This window comes from Mesoplodon bidens, assembly GCF_964165515.1.
Source record: "Mesoplodon bidens genome assembly, chromosome: 2".
NCBI lineage: Eukaryota > Metazoa > Chordata > Mammalia > Artiodactyla > Ziphiidae > Mesoplodon > Mesoplodon bidens.
In genome coordinates, this window is record NC_138177.1 from 43,140,945 (window position 1) to 43,159,827 (window position 18,883).

At 37.2% G+C, this 18,883-nt stretch overlaps 1 protein-coding gene across 6 annotated transcripts in view; it reads left to right on the plus strand.

The window, feature by feature from the left end:
* Positions 1 to 18,883, plus strand: part of HMCN1 (hemicentin 1) — a 526,618-nt gene that overhangs the window by 458,710 nt on the left and 49,025 nt on the right. For 5 of the 6 annotated variants that reach the window (XM_081225456.1, XM_081225458.1, XM_081225457.1 and 2 more), the window contains 5 exons: positions 10,238 to 10,387; positions 10,679 to 10,816; positions 11,972 to 12,093; positions 12,731 to 12,968; positions 18,256 to 18,318. In XM_081225456.1, coding sequence (XP_081081582.1) covers positions 10,238 to 10,387; positions 10,679 to 10,816; positions 11,972 to 12,093; positions 12,731 to 12,968; positions 18,256 to 18,318 — 711 coding nt within the window. Of the gene's footprint in view, positions 1 to 10,237; positions 10,388 to 10,678; positions 10,817 to 11,971; positions 12,094 to 12,730; positions 12,969 to 15,369; positions 15,438 to 18,255; positions 18,319 to 18,883 lie in introns of those variants that run through there. The other variant, XR_014015141.1, reaches the window with a different exon arrangement.

Sequence of the window (18,883 nt, forward strand, 5' to 3'; positions counted from 1 at the left end):
GCTGGGCCCGTGAGCCATGGCCTCTGAGCCTGCGCGTCCGGAGCCTGTGTTCCGCAATGGGAGAGGCCACAACAGTGAGAGGCCCGCATACTGCAAAAAAAAAAAAAAAAAAAAAAAAAAACCAATTTATTGGAGTCCCAAGAAATGGTGGATAATACTAAGGGTACTTATCTCAAAGGACAGGCTTCCTAAGTGCTATAAGAAGACCAAAAAGAATATTTTCACATTGTTGAAATATTGAGATACCATTGGACTTTCCAAAGGTTTAAGGTTGCCTTAGAAATAAAATATCCCTGAAAATCAAGAAGGTCCATTTGGCAGAGTGAGAGAAAGGAGTTACATGAAAAGCTTTATAGGATGTAGGCATGCTGAAAGGGCAAGTATCTATCAGTCAGATGTCACCATATCTTTTTTTTTTTGTATAAAAATACAATGAAGTTTTTAATTGATACTGTATCCTGAAATCTTGCTGAATTTGTCAGTTTATTTTTTAGTAGTTTCCATGGAATTGTTTATATATAAGATCATGTCATCTTGAAATAGAGATAATTTTACTTCTTTTTCTTCCCAATGGATATGGCTTTTATTTCTTTTTCTTGCCTAACTGCCCTGGCTGGAAGGTCTCTTATAATGATGGATAGAGGTAATGAGAACAAATATCCTTATTTTTTCCTGATTAAGGAAGACAGCATCCTTTCTTTTACCATTAAGTATGATGTTAGCTGTGGGTTTTTTCATAGATGTTCTTTCACATGTGGAGGAAGTTCCTTTCAATTCATAGTTTGATGAATGATTTTATGATGAAAGGTGTTGATCTTGCCAAATATTTTTTCTGTGTCTAATGAGGTGAGCATATGCTTTTCACTTATTAAATTCTGATATGATGTATCACATTAATTAATTTTTGGATGTTGAACCAACTTTGCATTCATGCAATATTCCCACTTGGTCAGGGTGGTATTTTTTTAATATATTGATGGATTCCAGTTGCTACAATTTTGTTGAGGGTTTTTACACCCATATTTGTAGGAGATATTGGTCTGTTGTTATCTTGTGATTTTCTTGGTTTTAGTATCAGAGTAATGCTGGCTTTATAAAAGGAGTTGGGAAATGTCTCTCTTTTTTTAAAAAAAAACACCTTTATTGGAGTACAACTGCTTTACAATGGTGTGTTAGTTTCTGCTGTATAACAAAGTGAATCAGTTATACATATACATATGTTCCCATATCTCTTCCCTCTTGCGTCTCCCTCCCCCCCACCCTCCCTATCCCACCCCTCTAGGTGGTCAAAAACCACCTAGCTGATCTCCCTGTGCTATGCGGCTGCTTCCCACTAGCTATCTATTTTACGATGGTAGTGTATATAAGTCCATGTCACTCTCTCACTTTGTCACAGCTTACCCTTCCGCCTCCCCATATCCTCAAGTCCATTCCCTAGTAGGTCTGTGTCTTTATTCCCGCCTTACCCCTAGGTACTTCATGACCTTTTTTTTGTTTTGTTTTTTTAGATTCCATATATATGTGGTAGCATACGGTATTTGTTTTTCTCTTTCTGACTTACTTCACTCCATATGACAGACTCTAGGTCCATCCACCTCACTACAAATAACTCAATTTCGTTTCTTTTTATGGCTGAGGAATATTCCATTGTATATATGTGCCACATCTTCTTTATCCATTCATCTGTTGATGGACACTTAGGTTGCTTCCATGTCCTGGTTATTGTAAATAGACCTGCAATGAACATTTTGGTACATGACTCTTTTTGAAATATGGTATTCTCAGGGTATATGCCCAGTAGTGGGATTGCTGGGTCGTATAGTAGTTCTATTTTTAGGTTTTCAAGGAACCTCCATATTGTTCTCCATAGTGGCTATATCAATTTACATACCCACCAACAGTGCAAGAGTGTTCCCTTTTCTCCACACCCTCTCCAGCATTTATTGTTTCTAGATTTTTTGATGATGGCCATTCTGACTGGTGTGAGATGATATCTCATTGTAGTTTTGATTTGCATTTCTCTAATGATTAATGATGTTGAGCATTCTTTCATGTGTTTGTTGGCAATCTGTGAATCTTCTTTGGAGAAATGTCTATTTAGGTCTTCTGCCCATTTTTGGATTGGGTTGTTTGTTTTTTTGTTATTGAGCTGCTTGTAAATTTTGGAGATTAATCCTTTGTCAGTTGCTTCATTTGCAAATATTTTCTCCCATTCTGAGGGTTCTCTTTTGGTCTCATTTATGGTTTCCTTTGCTGTGCAAAAGCTTTGAAGTTTCATTAGGTCCCATTTGGTTACTTTTGTTTTTATTTCCATTTCTCTAGGAGGTGAGTCAAAAAGGATCTTGCTGTTATTTATGTCGTAGAGCGTTCTGCCTATGTTTATCTCTAAGAGTTTGATAGTGTCTGGCCTTACATTTAGGTCTTTAATCCATTTTGAGTTTCATTTTGTGTATGGTGTTAGGGAATGTTCTAATTTCATACTTTTACATGTACCTGTCCAGTTTTCCCAGCACCCCTTATTGAAGAGGCTGTCTTTTCTCCACTGTATATTCTTGCCTCCTTTATCAAAGATAAGGTGACCATAATGTGTGGGTTTATCTCTGGGCTTTCTATCCTGTTCCACTGATCTATATTTCTGTTTTTGTGCTACTACCATACTGTCTTGATTACTGTAGCTTTGTAGTATAGTCTGAAGTCAGGGAGCCTGATTCCTGCTGCTCCGTTTTTCGTTCTCAAGATTGCTTTGGCTATTCGGGGTCTTTTGTGTTTCCACACAAATTGTGAAATTTTTCGTTCTAGTTCTGTGAAAAATGCCAGTGGTAGTTTGATAGGGATTGCATTGAATCTGTAGATTGCTTTGGGTAGTAGAGTCATTTTCACAATGTTGATTCTTCCAAACCAAGAACATGGTATATCTCTCCATCTATTTGTATCATCTTTAACTTCTTTCATCAGTGTCTTATAATTTTCTGCATACAGGTCTTTTGTCTCCTTAGGTAGGTTTATTCCTAGATATTTTATTCTTTTTGTGTCAGTGGTAAATGGGAGTGTTTTCTTAATTTCACTTTCAGATTTTTCATCATTAGTGTATAGGAATGCCAGAGATTTCTGTGCATTAATTTTGTATCCTGCTACTTTACCAAATTCATTGATTAGCTCTAGTAGTCTTCTGGTGGCATCTTTAGGATTCTCTATGTATAGTATCATGTCATCTTCAAACAGTGACAGCTTTACTTCTTCTTTTCCAATTTGGATTCATTTTATTTCTTATTCTTCTATGATTGCTGTGGCTAAAACTGCCAAAACTATGTTAAATAAGAGTGGTGAGAGTGGGCAACCTTGTCTTGTTCCTGAACTTAGTGGAAATGGTTTCAGTTTTTCACCATTGAGGATGATGTTGGCTGTGGGTTTGTCATATATGGCCTTTATTATGTTTAGGAAAGTTCCCTCTATGCCTACTTTCTGCAGGGTTTTTATCATAAATGGGTTTTGAATTTTGTCGAAAGCTTTCTCTGCATCTATTGATATGATCATATGGTTTTTCTCCTTCAATTTGTTAATACGGTGTATCACGCTGATTGATTTGCATAAATTGAAGAATCCTTGCATTCCTGGAATAAACCCCACTTGATTATGTTGTATGATCTTTCTAATGTGCTCTTGGATTCTGTTTGCTAGTATTTTGTTTAGCATTTTTGCATCTATGTTCATCAGCGATATTGGCCTGTAGTTTTCTTTGTGACATCTTTTTCTGGTTTTGGTATCAGGGTGATGGTGGATTTGTAGAATGAGTTTGGGAATGTTCCTCCCTCTGCTATATTTTGGAAGAGTTTGAGAAGGATAGGTGTTAACTCTTCTCTAAATGTTTGATAGAATTCACCTGTGAAGCCATCTGGTCCTGGGCTTGTGTTTGTTGGAAGATTTTTAATCACAGTTTCAATTTCACTGCTTGTGATGGGTCTGTTCATATTATCTATTTCTTCCTGGTTCACTCTTGGCAGGTTGTGCATTTCTAAGAATTTGTCCATTTCTTCCAGGTTGTCCATTTTATTGGCATAGAGTTTCTTGTAGTAATCTCTCATGATCTTTTGTATTTCTGCAGTGTCAGTGGTTACTTCTCCTTTTTCATTTCTAATTCTATTGATTTGAGTCTTCTCCCTTTTTTTCTTTTTGAGTCTGGCTAATGGTTTATCAATTTTGTTTATCTTCTCAAAGAACCAGCTTTTAGTTTTATTGATCTTTGCTATCGTTTCCTTCATTTCTTTTTCATTTATTTCTGATCTGATCTTTATGATTTCTTTCCTTCTGCTAACGTTGGGGTACTTTTGTTCTTCTTTCTCTAATTGCTTTAGGTGCAAGGTTAGGTTGTTTATTCGAGATGTTTCCTGTTTCTTAAGGTAGGACTGTATTGCTATAAACTTCCCTCTTAGAACTGCTTTTGCTGCATCCCATAGGTTTTGGGTCGTCGTGTCTCCATTGTCATTTGTTTCTAGGTATTTTTTGATTTCCTCTTTGATTTCTTCAGTGATCACTTTGTTATTAAGTCGTGTACTGTCTAGCCTCCATGTGTTTGTATTTTTTACAGATCTTCTCCTGTAACTGTTATCTAATCTCTTAGGGTTATGGTCAGAAGAGATACTTGATACAATTTCAATTTTCTTAAAATTACAATTGTGACCCAAGATATGATCTATCCTGGAGAATCTTCCATGAGCAGTTGAGAAAAATGTGTATTCTGTTGTTTTTGGATAGAATGTCCTATAAATATCAATTAAGTCCATCTTGTTTAATGTATCACTTAAACCTTGTGTTTCCTTATTTATTTTCATTTTGGGTGATCTGTCCATTGATGAAAGTGGGGTTTTAAAGTCCCGTACTATGATTGTGTTACTGTTGATTTCCCCTTTTATGGCTGCTAGTATTTGCCTAATGTATTGAGGTGCTCCTGTGTTGGGTGCATAAATATTTACAATTGTTATATCTTCTTCTTGGATCCATCCCTTGATCATTATGTAGTGTCCTTCTTTGTCTCTTCTAGTAGTCTTTATTTTAAAGTCTATTTTGTCTGATATGAGAATTGCTACTCCAGCTTTCTTTTGATTTCCATTTGCATGGAATGTCTTTTTCCATCCCCTCACTTTCAGTCTGTATGTGTCCCTAGGTCTGAAGTGGGTCTCATGTAGACAGCATGTATACAGGTCTTGTTTTTGTATCCATTCAGCCAGTCTGTGTCTTTTGGTGAGAGCATTTAATCCATTTACATTTAAAGTAATTATCGATATGTATGTTCCTATTCCTATTTTCTTAATTGTTTTTGGTTTGTTATTGTAGGTCTTTTCCTTCTCTTGTGTTTGTTGCCTAGAGAAGTTCCTTTAGCGTTTGTTGTAAAGCTGGTTTGGTGGTGCTGAACTCTCTTAGCTTTTGCTTGTCTGTAAAGGTTTTAATTTCTCCATCAAATCTAAATGAGATCCTTGCTGGGTAGAGTAATCTTGCTTGTAAGTTTTTACCTTTCATCACTTTAAATATGTCCTGCCACTCCCTTCTGGCTTGTAGAGTTTCTGCTGAAGGATCAGCTGTTAACCTTATTGGGATTCCCTTGTGTGTTATTTGTTGTTTTTCCCTTGCTGCTTTTAATATGTTTTCTTTGTATTTAATTTTTGATAATTTGATTAATATGTGTCTTGGCATGTTTCTCCTTGGATTTATCCTGTATGGGACTCTCTGCTTCCTGGACGTGGTTAACCATTTCCTTTCCCATATTAGGGCAGTTTTCAACTGTAATCTCTTCAAATATTTTCTCAGCCCCTTTCTTTTTCTCTTCTTCTTCTGGGACCCCTTTAATTCGAATGTTGGTGCATTTAATGTTGTCCCATAGGTCTCTGAGACTTGTCTTCAGTTCTTTTCATTCTTTTTTCTTTATTCTGCTCTGCAGTAGTTATTTCCACTATTTTATCTTCCAGGTCATTTATCCATTCTTCTGCCTCAGTTATTCTGCTATTGATCCCTTCTAGAGTATTTTTAATTTCATTTATTGTGTTGTTCATTGTTGCTTGTTTCATCTTTAGTTCTTCTAGGTCCTTGTTAAATGTTTCTTGCATTTTCTCTATTCTATTTCCAAGACTTTGGATCATCTTTACTATCATTATTCTGAATTCTTTTTCAGGTAGACTGCCTATTTCCTCTTCATTTGTTAGGTCTGGTGGGTTTTTATCTTGCTCCCTCATCTGCTGTGTGTTTTTCTATCTTCTCATTTTGCTTATCTTACTGTGCTTGGGGTCTCCTTTTTGCAGGCTGCAGTTTCGTAGTTCCCGTTGTTTTTGGTGTCTGTCCCCAGTGGCTTAAGTTGGTTCAGTGGGTTGTGTAGGCTTCCTTATAGAGGGGACTAGTGCCTGTGTTCTGGTGGATGAGGCTGGATCTTGTCTTTCTGGGGGGCAGGTCCACGTCTGGTGGTGTGTTTTGGGGTGTCTGTGGACTTACTATGATTTTAGGCAGCCTCTCTGCTAATGGATGGGGTTGTGTTCCTTTCTTGCTAGTTGTTTGGCACAGGGTGTCCAGCACTGTAGCTTACTGGTCGTTGAGTGTAGCTGTGTCTTGTTGTTGAGATGGAGATCTCTGGGAGATTTTCACCGTTTGATATTATGTGGAGTGGGGAGGTCTCTTGTGGACCAGTGTCCTGAACTTGGCTCTTGCATCTCACAGGCACAGCCCTGATGCCTTGGTGGAGCACCAAGATCATGTCAGCCACACAGCTCAGAATCAAAGGGAGAAAAAGAAGAAAGAAAGAAAGAGAGAGACAGAGAGAGAGAGAGAGGGAGGGAGAGAAAGAGAGAGAAAGAAAGAAAGAAAGAAAGAAAGAAAGAAAGGAAAAGAAAATAAGATAAAATAAAGTTATTAAAATAAAAAATGATTATTAAGAAAAAAAATTTTTAAGTTAAAAAAAACAAAAAAATGGATGGACAGAACCCTAGGACAAATGGTGAAAGCAAAGCTTTACAGACAAAATCTCACACAAAAGCATACACATACGCACTTACAAAAAGAGAAAAAGGGAAAAAAAAAATACATATATATATATATGTATCATTGCTCCCTAAGTCCACCTCCTCAATATGGGATGATTCGTTTTCTATTCAGGTATTCCACAGATGCAGGGTACCTCAAGTTGATTGTGGAGCTTTAATCCGCCTGCTCCTGAGGCTGCTGGGAGAGATTTCCCTTTCTCTTCTTTGTTTCGCACAGCTCCCGGGGTTCAGCTTTGGATTTGGTCCCGCCTCTGCGTATAGGTCGCCTGAGGGCTTCTGTACTATGCTCAGACAGGACGGGGTTAAAGGAGCAGCTGATTCGGGGGCTGTGGCTCACTCAGGCCGTGGGGAGGGAGGGGTATGGATGCGGGGCGAGCCTGCGGCGGCAGAGCCCAACATGACGTTGCACCAGCCTGAGGCGCTCCGTGCGTTCTACTGGGGAAGTTGTCCCTGGATCACGGGACCCTGGCAGTGACAGGCTGCACAGGCTCCCCGGAAGGGAGGTGTGGATAGTGACCTGTGCTCGCACACAGGCTTCTTGGTGGCTGCAGCAGCAGCCTTAGCGTCTCACGTCCGTTTCTGGAGCTCCTTTAAGCAGCGCTCGTAATCCCCTCTCCTCGTGCACCAGGAAACAAAGAGGGAAGAAAAAATCTCTTGCCTCTTCGGCAGCTCCAGACTTTTTCCCGGACTCCCTCCTGGCCAGCTGTGGTGCACTAGCCCCCTGCAGGCTGTGTTCACACAGCCAACCCCAGTCCTCTCCCTGGGATCCGACCGAAGCCCGAGCCTCAGCTCCCAGCCCCGCCCGCCCCAGCAGGTGGGCAGACAAGCCTCTCGGGCTGGGGAGTGCTGGTCGGCACCGGTCCTCTGTGTGGGAATCTCTCCGCGCCCCTGTTGCTTCGCTCTCCTCCTTGGCTCTGAAGCTTCCCCCCTCCGCCACCCGCAGTCTCCGCCCACCAAGGGGCTTCCTAGTGTGTGGAAACCTTTCCTCCTTCACAGCTCCCTCCCACTGTTGCAGGTCCCGTCCCTATCCTTTTGTCTCTATTTATTCTTTTTTCTTTTGCCCTACCCAGGTACGTGGGGAGTTTCTTGCCTTTTGGGAGGTCTGAGATCTTCTGCCAGCGTTCAGTAGGTGTTCTGTAGTTGTTCCACATGTAGATGTGTTTCTGATGTATCTGTGGGGAGGAAGGTGATCTCCACGTCTTACTCTTCCACCATCTTCCTGCCACCATATCTTCTTAACATGTCGCTGATTACCAAGGATGTTGAGGCTGTAACATGTAGGCATGGTGATAGGTCTCATTTCAGCTGAGACATTTTGTAGCTCAACCTCTCATGGTATCAGGGCCCCAGTGACAGAAGGAAGTCCAAATAGGCAGACAATTTGGATTACAGGGTCTGGCAGAGAGTTTGAAGGATCCCAACTAGGTAGACAGAACTAGGAGACGTCTGTGGAGCACTGGGATTCAGGTTCCTCTGAGAGACTAGAGAATCAAGGTCAAAATGGGAGGAGCATGCTCCTTCGTGATGATCCAGAGAGCTAAGTAAATTAGTGATCCTTCTACCCTTCTCTCGCCCTGCTTAGGACTAAGGATAAGAACAAATGTAGCCGACCAGGTCCTGACTGGCCCTCCTGTGTACTTTCCTTCATCATCTTGCTGCATGTTTCCTATCACTCACTAAGCTCGGTACTCTTGGCTTCTCAGATGTGACAAGCCACCACCTCCCAAAAGGGTGACACATGCTATTTCCTCTACAAGGAAAGCCCTTTTCCTGCCTTCCTTGACTTAGCTAAGACCTTAACTTTCTTCAGATCTTCAATTTATTTTTACCTCCTCAGACTTCCCTGAGTAGTGGATATCCTATTCATTACGATATACATTTCATTTTTACATTTATTTGTGGAATTCTAATTAATGTTTATCTCCCCTATTCAGACATAAGTGCTATGAAGGCAGGCTTCATGTCTTTTTTATTTTCTTTCTTACCATTCTATCCTCAGTGTTTGATGAACAAATGAATATAATCCAGAACATCAAGGGTGAATCAATCTGAAAAAAATGTTTCCTCTCACTAGTAAAATAATGCAAATTAAAATGGTGAAACAGTTTACTTACTGACTTTTCTCAGACTGAATACAATTGTATTTCTCCCCAGTATATAATATATGAGAACAATATCTGAACCACCTAGCGATTGTTTTAAAATATATTCAATTCAAAGGCATTAAATAATGAATATTTTTAAATTTAACTGTTAGCCCCTTCCCAGTACGTTTCCCTCTCTTGTCAAAGCATGTACTCCTTAACCACCAGTTCTGTGTTAGTAACCAATAATTTTGTTGAACAATGGAAAGAAAGCATAAAATTACTGTAGAGTTACTTTTAAAAGATTGTATGATTGTTTTTCAACATAATTGTCTGGGTATGAATTTTGCAACAATGTTAAAAGTACAATATTCTTCTCAAATTTTTCTCAAGTTAAATATTTTCCAATATATTTGTAATATGAAGAGCTTGGTAAGCCCTTGATCTGAAACTCAAGACGAACAATAACCCTTAGATACTTCACATTTATGTTGACAGTGACCTGTCACAAGATTTTGGAGCTGTTTTGTTGGCGATTCCTCCTTTCCCCTCTGTGTTCTCTTGAAGGAGGCAATAGATGAAAGAATATGTGTTTTGATGACAAGCAGATCTGTGTTCATATCCTCACTCTACTGCCTCTTGGCTGGGTAATCATGGGAAAAGTCACTTGATTTCTCTGAACTTTATTTTCCTAGTCTGCAAACTGTGGCTATTTAAAACTACCTTATAGGATGTTTGCTAGAATTTAAACAGTTAATACATATTAAGTGCTTACTGTAGCACACATGACATGCTCAGTAAACTCATTATTATCATCATTTCATCACCATCACCAAATACATACTTTATTTTGGCTTTGGGACTGGGTGCCGAATGAATTCTTTGGATTGTGAAATAATACTATGATGTACGTAGATTGGAAGGATCTTAGATTTATATGGGTTGATGAGTGTTACATGAGAGTAGAATGTTTTGAAAGCTTATTTATTTCACTCTTAAATTCAGATGTCATATGATCTTTTAAATGTTTGAGAAGACTTGGAGCATCTTTGAATACTGGCTTTCTTTTCTCCCATGTAATGTTGATGAAATTGTTTCCTTATCCAAGAATGTTTTTTATTCCCGCAATAGGTGGGCCCCAGCGAGCCAGAGGAAGTGTTATTGGAAGTATTAATGATGTCGAATTTGGAATTGCTTTCCTTAATGCCACGGTAACAGATAGCCCAAACTCTGATACCAGAATAATACATGCCAGAATTACCAATGTACCTCGCAGTCTCGGTAAGTCTCTTTTCTTACAAAAGTTGTTAATAAGCCTGTTTTTAAAAACATATTTTTCTTTTTCATCTATTATTAAAATTTCTAGATGATGCTACTATTATATGATCAGTGTAATAGTCCTTAGTTTTATCCCAGTGGTAAACACTTAAAGACACATGAGATACTGATATTTATTTTGTTGTTGTTATTCAAGTTTATTTAGGATTCATCCTTTTGAATAACATGCTATGAATAATAATAATGGACTGTAAATATTTTGCTCTGATATCTGATTTATCCCTTTTTCTCTAGGTCCAGCAATGAGAAAGATAATTTCCATTCTAAATCCCATTTATTGGACAACGGCAAAAGAAATAGGAGAAGCAGTCAATGGCTTTACCCTCACCAATGCGGTCTTCAAGAGAGAAACCCAAGTGGAATTTGCAACTGGTTAGTACCAGCTGAACTTATTATTCTATTACTATTTTAAAATATGATCGCTTTAAATGTTGATGGTTAAGAAATACATTGTATGTTCCCACAGAATAATTTCAAAGTTTTGTTGCCATCTTAGCATAAATGATATAAAAGCAAGTTTATATTTTCCTATAAACTTTTACTGACGTGGGTCTATAAGAGGCCATGTGTTTTCAAATAGCATAATGATTTTTATAGTCTAAAAGCTTTTTTTTCATCATCTTTCCTGTATCTGTTCTCTTTAAATCCTTAGAGAGGATTTGAAGGCCAAACAGAGCAGGAAGATAAGCCATTGCTAATATTAAAGGCTTTTGTCTATGAACCTGAGAGTCAATTAGGGTATCTCATAGGGATTCTTTAATCAAAAAAATGGAAATAAAAACAAGCAAATCTAAACACTTTTCGCTTTATCCTTAGTCTTAATGAATATGTATTAGCAATTCATGGCCCTTTCCAAGGGTCTACAGCTTTTTATAGACCTCCATTTCTAGCATCTTCGAAGGTGGTCAGCTCAGCAGCAGTGATCTTTAAGAAAGAAGGGCTGAGGGAGGGCATAGCTTTAATAAGCCCAGAAGACATGTGGGTCTCTGTATGGCAATCCACTTACGAAGATGCCCCTTTGCTACTTCTTATTTTTCTTTAAGCATTTTTAAAATATTTATTTGGCTGTGCCAGGTCTTAGTTGTGGCACATGGGATATCCCGCACGCAGCAATGAAGATCCCCTTTGCAACTTCTTAAAGCATTCGAAAGAACAAAGCCCTGGGGCCAGACTTGTGGCTATTGCCAGTCTGCCTAGTCAAGCTTTCTGTCCCTTCTCACAGGCAAGCGATCCATTTTTGTAGAGCTGCCTTTCTTTTGCTTGTGAGTTAAAAGTGTGGAATCCTTCACCTAATCATAGGCTACATTTTTGCCACAAAAAAAGAGATTTTAGAATCAACTTAATTCTATCAACCTAAGTCTTTAATTTGGGGACTAAGTGCTAATTTAATTCTCTTATGATCTGTGTTTAATCAAGTTTGAAGTATAATAACATAGCTGAACTGGTATATAAAGTAAATCTGCTCTGTGCTTACACAAACCATATATATATATATTGCTATTGAAATGAACGAATTCTAATTCCTAGGAGAAATCTTGCGGATGACTCACATTGCCCGGGGCTTGGATCCCGATGGAGCTTTGCTGGTAGATATTGTTGTGAGTGGCTATGTCCTGCAGCTGCAGTCACCTGCTGAAGTCACTGTGAAGGTAAAATGCTAGGATAACTTGTCTTCACTGTTTATTGGAGTAACAATAAGAGTAGGAGTTAAAGATCATAAAAAGAGTGCAGAAAACTTGTGTAGTTTCCCTTGATCACTTTGGGGAGTAAATGTCTAAACCACTGAAGTTAGGAATGGCTATCTGGTCTTTGTTTAAAAATCTTTACGGACAAGTCTTTATAAGCTCTTAGTAGTTTTATTACCCTGCTTATCAGGACCAAGATCACAGCTTTGTTGATTTAAGCCATTTGTTTAACTTTCTGTAGACAAAGAGAATAGTAATTCTTGCATAAAAGTTTTTGTAGACCATCCATAGAAGTATTCCAGAAATTAAAGAATGGTAACAATTACCCTTTCACATTTTTTGCTTTTTTTTGACCTACAACTGAGTTCCTTATTAAACTATAACTTATGACACTAAAATTATGAAACTAAGGTATTTACAATTAAAAGGTTCAAATTTTAGTTCCTTAATACTACTGTACAATTACAATTTTATTTAGAATTATATATTTTTATCCCCTAAGCCTTTTTTTTTTTAAATCTCATTCTACATCTCATAGTACCCTCAAGAAAAAAAACAGGATGAGCCATGCTAATCCTTAAATCTGTACTGTCCTTCTTAGGATTATACAGAGGACTACATTCAAACAGGTCCTGGGCAGCTGTATGCCTACTCAACCCGGCTGTTCACCGTTGATGGCATCAGCGTCCCATACACATGGAACCACACTGTTTTCTATGATGAGGCACAGGGAAGAATGCCTTTCTTGGTAGAAACACTTCATGCATCCTCTGTGGAATCTGACTACAACCAGTTAGAAGAGACATTGGGTTTTAAAATCCATGCTTCAATTTCCAAAGGTAATTTGGTTAAAGGAAAGTACAGCTCTTTAAGCTATGCAGTCTTTAAGCTATGCAGTCCTTTCTAAATGGGTAAAAGAATCACATTGATGCCATTCAAAATAAGGATATTAAGGTATAGACTGAACACGATAACATGTTTTTCATGTGTGTTGCCCATGTTTCATAGGTAAAGTCCTGTGGTAAGGCCAAACCCATTGGCATTCTAGTACATTTAGTTTACTAATAGGCATCTTCATATGGCATAGTGGAGTTGTTACTGTTCTAGCCTATATACACAGAGAGGTTTAAAAAAATATCCTCTGTCAATGATTTTTCTTTGGGTAATAAAGCCCATTTGTTCTTGTTCTGAATCTTATATTTGACAAGAATTTTTTTAATTCCTGAAGCATGATGTAAAGGTGTATTTTAACCTAAACTAGCCAAAAAAGTTTCCATATTTTAAAAGCAGCTTTTAAAAACCGGGAGGCAATCATTTCAGCTGTCATTTATTGTTCTTGGAAATTATAACTTTCGAACTGCTTTCCCTTGATCTCAGCAGTCTCCCTATGCTGTGTGGTGCTTTGATGTGTCTATATTCTGAGATTTCCTTTTCAGTTGTTAAGAGGCAACACGACAATTAGCATTCCATATCCCGTGGGGTTTTGATGCTAGGAGATACTTGCATGTGGTTATATGTTATAGGCACTAACTGTTTGAATGACTTTAGCTTTGAACTTTAGGCTCCCATGAGACACTTCAAATGATTCTGAGTGGCCTGGTGAATGTATGTGTTTTGCTTTGTGCTGGCTTTCCTAAAATAGATGCAAGTAGATTTTAACCATCATTTTGCTTATCATGCTCAGCACATACACTTAAAATTCATTTTCACTGTTTACTCTTGCTTTCATCAGTTGTGCATGTGACTGTTTTCTTTTTCAGCATCTATCAGAACTGCTTCATCAAATTTGAGGTCATAGTAATGTAGGAGTATATTCACATTTTTTTGAGCTAATCACAGATTCACGAAGCTTCATAGCCAGTAGAACCCGTAGCCCTACACCAACCACATGTTGTCACCACCACCTCATTTTACTATTGTCATGCATGTTAAGGTAACTTGGACAAAAGAAAAGAGCCACTGGAATGAAGAATTATGTTTTCTTTTCCCCAGTAATACTTACTTTTCAAATTTAACCTGTTTCTACTTTTTCCAGTACTCCATATAATTTTTAAAAAGATAACTTAGCACAAGACTTTAGTTAAAAATGAATTTATATCATCTGGGACCAGAGACATTAAAGTGATTTTTGAAAAGTCATGTACACTTTCTACCCAGTCGTGTAAGTCCTCTAAACCTGAAGCTGCTTGAAGGTCTTTATGGTTTAAGACCTTCCTTGGGACTTGGGTCCCACAGTAGAAGGAAACATTATAGGACATTTAAAACCCCTTACTATCCTTGGATGCTATGATTCTATGAATTACATCTGATGTAGGTGCCCATTTGTTGTTGATATTGTTCCTGTGAGTTGCAAGAATTGTGTACCTGCAATTTCTTTGACCACCAGGGAGCAAGCTTGCATTCTTAGTTGCTTGACCAGCATGTTCTTTCTCTTTGTTGGGTCTAGACTAGACCTATGGTTACAATGCAATTAGAATTGCAGAGAGCTTGATGAAAGTTCAGATTTCTAGGTACAAAGATTTTAGTTTAGCTAGTCTAAGGTAGGGCCTTGGAGTCTGTATTTTTAACACAGCCCCTAAATGATTCTATTGTAACCGGTTTTTACTCTGGCATTTGGAAACTACTAGTCAAGACAATTCACAAATATAGAAATTTTTTTAAATTATATGAATTTATATCTTTAAAATTAAATGATTTTCAGAATATAGTTATAAAACATATTTATATTTTTACAAATTAATCAAGATATCAGAAACAATAAAGGAAAAGAAATTTAACTACAAATAAAATTTTTAAAGCTTCCTCATGGGAGAAAAACAAAATATAGTTTTTCTTTGTGTATATTTTAAACTTATTTGCATTACATATTATGGACAACTATGATTACCCTTAATATATATAAGAACCATAAAAATCAATAAGAAAAAGGCAAATATCCCAATAGAAAAATACATAGTCTGTGAACAGGAAATTCACAAAGGAAGAAATAATAATGACAAAATGAAGTGAAAAACTGTACCTCATTAATAAGGAAAGAAATGTAAATTAAAACAATGAGGTTCCACTTTCCAGGTATCATTGTCAGAGATTAAAATATAGGATAACCACTCAGTATTGGAGAGGTATAGGAAACAAATACCCTCCTACACTGCCAGCAGAGATTGTAGATTTATTTGACATTTCTGGAAAAAAAAAAAACAGTATGTATCAGTAGCCTCTCAAATGTTCACATCTTTTTAGTTATCTCATTCTAGGAGTCTGCCCTAAGAAAATCACAGAAATGGCCAAGAATAAATGTCCTGAAAGAGGTAAATATGTAAATGATGGCACAGATGTATGATACTCTTAAACTAAATATTCCTTCAAAAGTATTCTAATGATTGCTTATTTATTCATTTAAAAATATTTATTGAGTACCTACTGTATACCAGATACTGCTCTAGGTATTGACAATATAGCTATAAACAAGTGACAAAGGAGAATGTACATGACGTAACAATCATTGAAAAATAGTACACAATATGATCCAAACCTGGGTTGCCCACATCACAGTGATTGTAAGGAAACCTTTATACTGGTTAAAAACACAGATTCCCAGGCTTCTTCCTTGGCAATTCTGACTGGGGTAGGACCAAAGGGATCTATATTTTTAATAAGCTCTCCAAGAGATTTTACGATCAGTATAGTTTGGCAACTGTTAATCTGTAAAGGATCCTAACTTAATTTTTTGAAGTATATACTGATAGAAGTGACTGCAGGGAAAAGCACCAAAATCTTGGCAGTAGTTTGTTCCAAGTGACAAGGTTACAGGGAATTTTATACTTTTTAAAGTTTCTACAATTATACATTACTGTAACACAAATATTTTGTATTGTCTCTCTGTCAAAAAGTAAATCATAATATAATTCAAAATAACATGATTTAATTACAACAGAAAGAATAAATAAAAGGAAAATAGTTGATAACAAAATATTATGTATTTCAATATGAAAATCTTTAGACATTACTACACTGGAAGTTAAGAGAGAAGTATTTACATGGCTGAACCAATATTTAGAGGCCCAGTGTGATTTTTTTTAAAAAACATTGAGTAATTCTTGGTAATGTTCTGAATAAAACAATGTACAATCAACCATCCATTTATATGACAGTTGCATTTCTGGAAAGTTCATTGTATATTTTAATCACACAAAGAAACCGTTTAATATATGGAAGATGGGTTCTAGCCTTAGATAATTACAGTTTTCTCGCTTCCACGACAATCTCTCAGGGCAAGGGACTCATCTTCATCTTGCATCGTTATCCCACACATTACAATACTTAAAACCTTCCCCAGGGTCTTCCCCACTCCCTAAATTTAAATAGACTTCCCTATTAAATCATGTCATTATAATGACAACCAAAGTCTCTCCCAAAAACCTTCCCAGATGCCACTCCATGGAACATATCTCCCCATTTAGAACCAGAAATCTAAAGCTTCTATCAGATAATAATTTATGTTTACGTTACACATTTTTCCACAACTATGTCCCCAACACAGTGCTGTACACAACATACTGGCTGCATTAAGGAATGTTTGAATAGTAAATAAAAATGAAGCATGAATTATAATCACCACCTGAATTGTATTCTTGAGTTCAGTGGTTGAAAGTCACACAGACTTGCATCTAAATCCTGGCTCCAGATTATATTAGCACTTTGACTTTAAGCAGTTTACATGTCCTCAGTCTCAGATTCTTCATGTGAAAATTGGTTATGATGGGAGTAGGGCAGTTCTGAGGTTTAAATGAAATACAGCACATGAAGCTCACAGTACTGTATGACACTCAACAATCATTTAGCAACATGCTCTGGACGTTTCTATCCCATCCATCCTGTCCCCATTCCCTTGAAGGTGAAGGAAGGCTTGGATGCTCTCAGGGTCATTTTTACACTCAGGGTGGAAATGGATCATGAACCTCTCTGCTTTCGCTTCATGGTTTATAGCAATTTGATTGCCTAGAAATAGCAAGTAGGGCTCTAGCTTTCTAGTCAAGGAAATATTTTCATTGGAGCATGTTTCTTCCACCCTCCAAATATATAAATGTACAGAAGAGTTTTGAACAGTTTCATGTTCTCAGCAGGGCTTAAATAATATTGTAATTGAGACTCTCCAAAGTAGAATGAATCTGAAAAATTAATGAATGCCCAGATTCCCTCTATGAAGAGCACCTAAAACAACAGTAAAAATAAACAGTTTCATGCATTTAGAATGGAAGGAAAATCTAAGATAATTTCTAAGAGATTGAATATGAACTGAACATAAAATTTCCCTTGAGAGAAATCTACTATACCTATTATATCAATGATTGTCTTTTAAGGTATGTGTATGTGTGTGTGTGTGAGATTACTTTGTTAACTTGAAAAATGTTTCATTTAAATTTTTGCATCTCAATAATGTTTGAAAAATATTTGCTAAACGGCTTACACCAGTCAAAACAGAGTTACTTTCCAAGGAGATTCCCTAACCTATTTATTCTTGTTAATATTTTTTTTTCTGACATCTAACTCAAATCTATTCTACTGCTATAATGATATGCCTGTTTCTTCTTGCTTTGACTACCAGGAAGGAAAACACTTGGTTACACCTAGGAGGATTTAGACCCAGATTCTTCACAGTACAAATGGAGAAGATCTACAAAAGGAGAGGGTTTCTTCACTAGAGTTTGTTTTTCACTGGCATAAGTTATTTTAAGTGGCTTCAAAATAGCAATCCTACTTCTAGAACAAACAGAATAAGTAAATGGCTGGAAGAATAGGACTTTGCCTGTGGTTATGCCTGGCATTCATATTGATTTGGATCCTTTTTCATTATCAAAGAGTAATTAATTTTCTTTTGATTAATGTAAACAACTTAAACAGAAAATCTGCTTCCAGTGGCTGCTTGCCAACAATCTCTGTATTATGATTCATTTAGTTCTTGGTTGAGAAACAGTAAAACTTTTCCATTCTGCTTGTTTTCACCTATTGCATTTGCTGTGTCGTATTCCATCCTTGGCATATGTTCCCAGAGAAGATGGTCCTGGTGAGAAACAAGATGCTAATGTTCTAACAAGCCAGTTAATTTTGCTTTTCTCTCTATGGTAGGAGATCGCAGTAATCAGTGCCCCTCTGGGTTTGCCTTAGATTCAGTTGGACCCTTTTGTGCTGGTAAGTATGGAAATAAATTATTCATTTTTATTTTTATTAAGCTGTTAATGCTACCATTTAATGGACATTTACTGTCATTTTGCTAGATATTTAAGAATCACAACAGTCCTATAAATGTCCCATTTTACAGTTGAAGAAATTGAGATGTGAAGAAGTTGACTGCCTAAGATCACTCAGCTATCTAGTGGCAGTGCTAGATTTGAATTTAAGATAGATACAAAGCCCGTGCTCTTCCGATTAGTCCACAATCAAGTGTGTCAAGGATCATGATCAAGTAAAGGGGTAGAGGGAACACAAGGACAAAACACTGGACTTCGTCTGGCCACCTGATTGCCATGAATGTGGAACAGCAGTAATTCAACTCTAAGTCACCTAACCTGAGAATTACTTAATCGTAGGATAGGGCTGGATTGTGGCTGGAGGACTAATGACTAAACCAGCCTTGTGCCATCCAAGTACCTGTGCAAGAGGGTCACAGATAAGTAAATAGCTAAGTAAATAACTTGAGGAGCTCAAGTTAGCATACCTAGTGCCTTTCTTTTCTTTTTTTTTTAAATAAATTTAT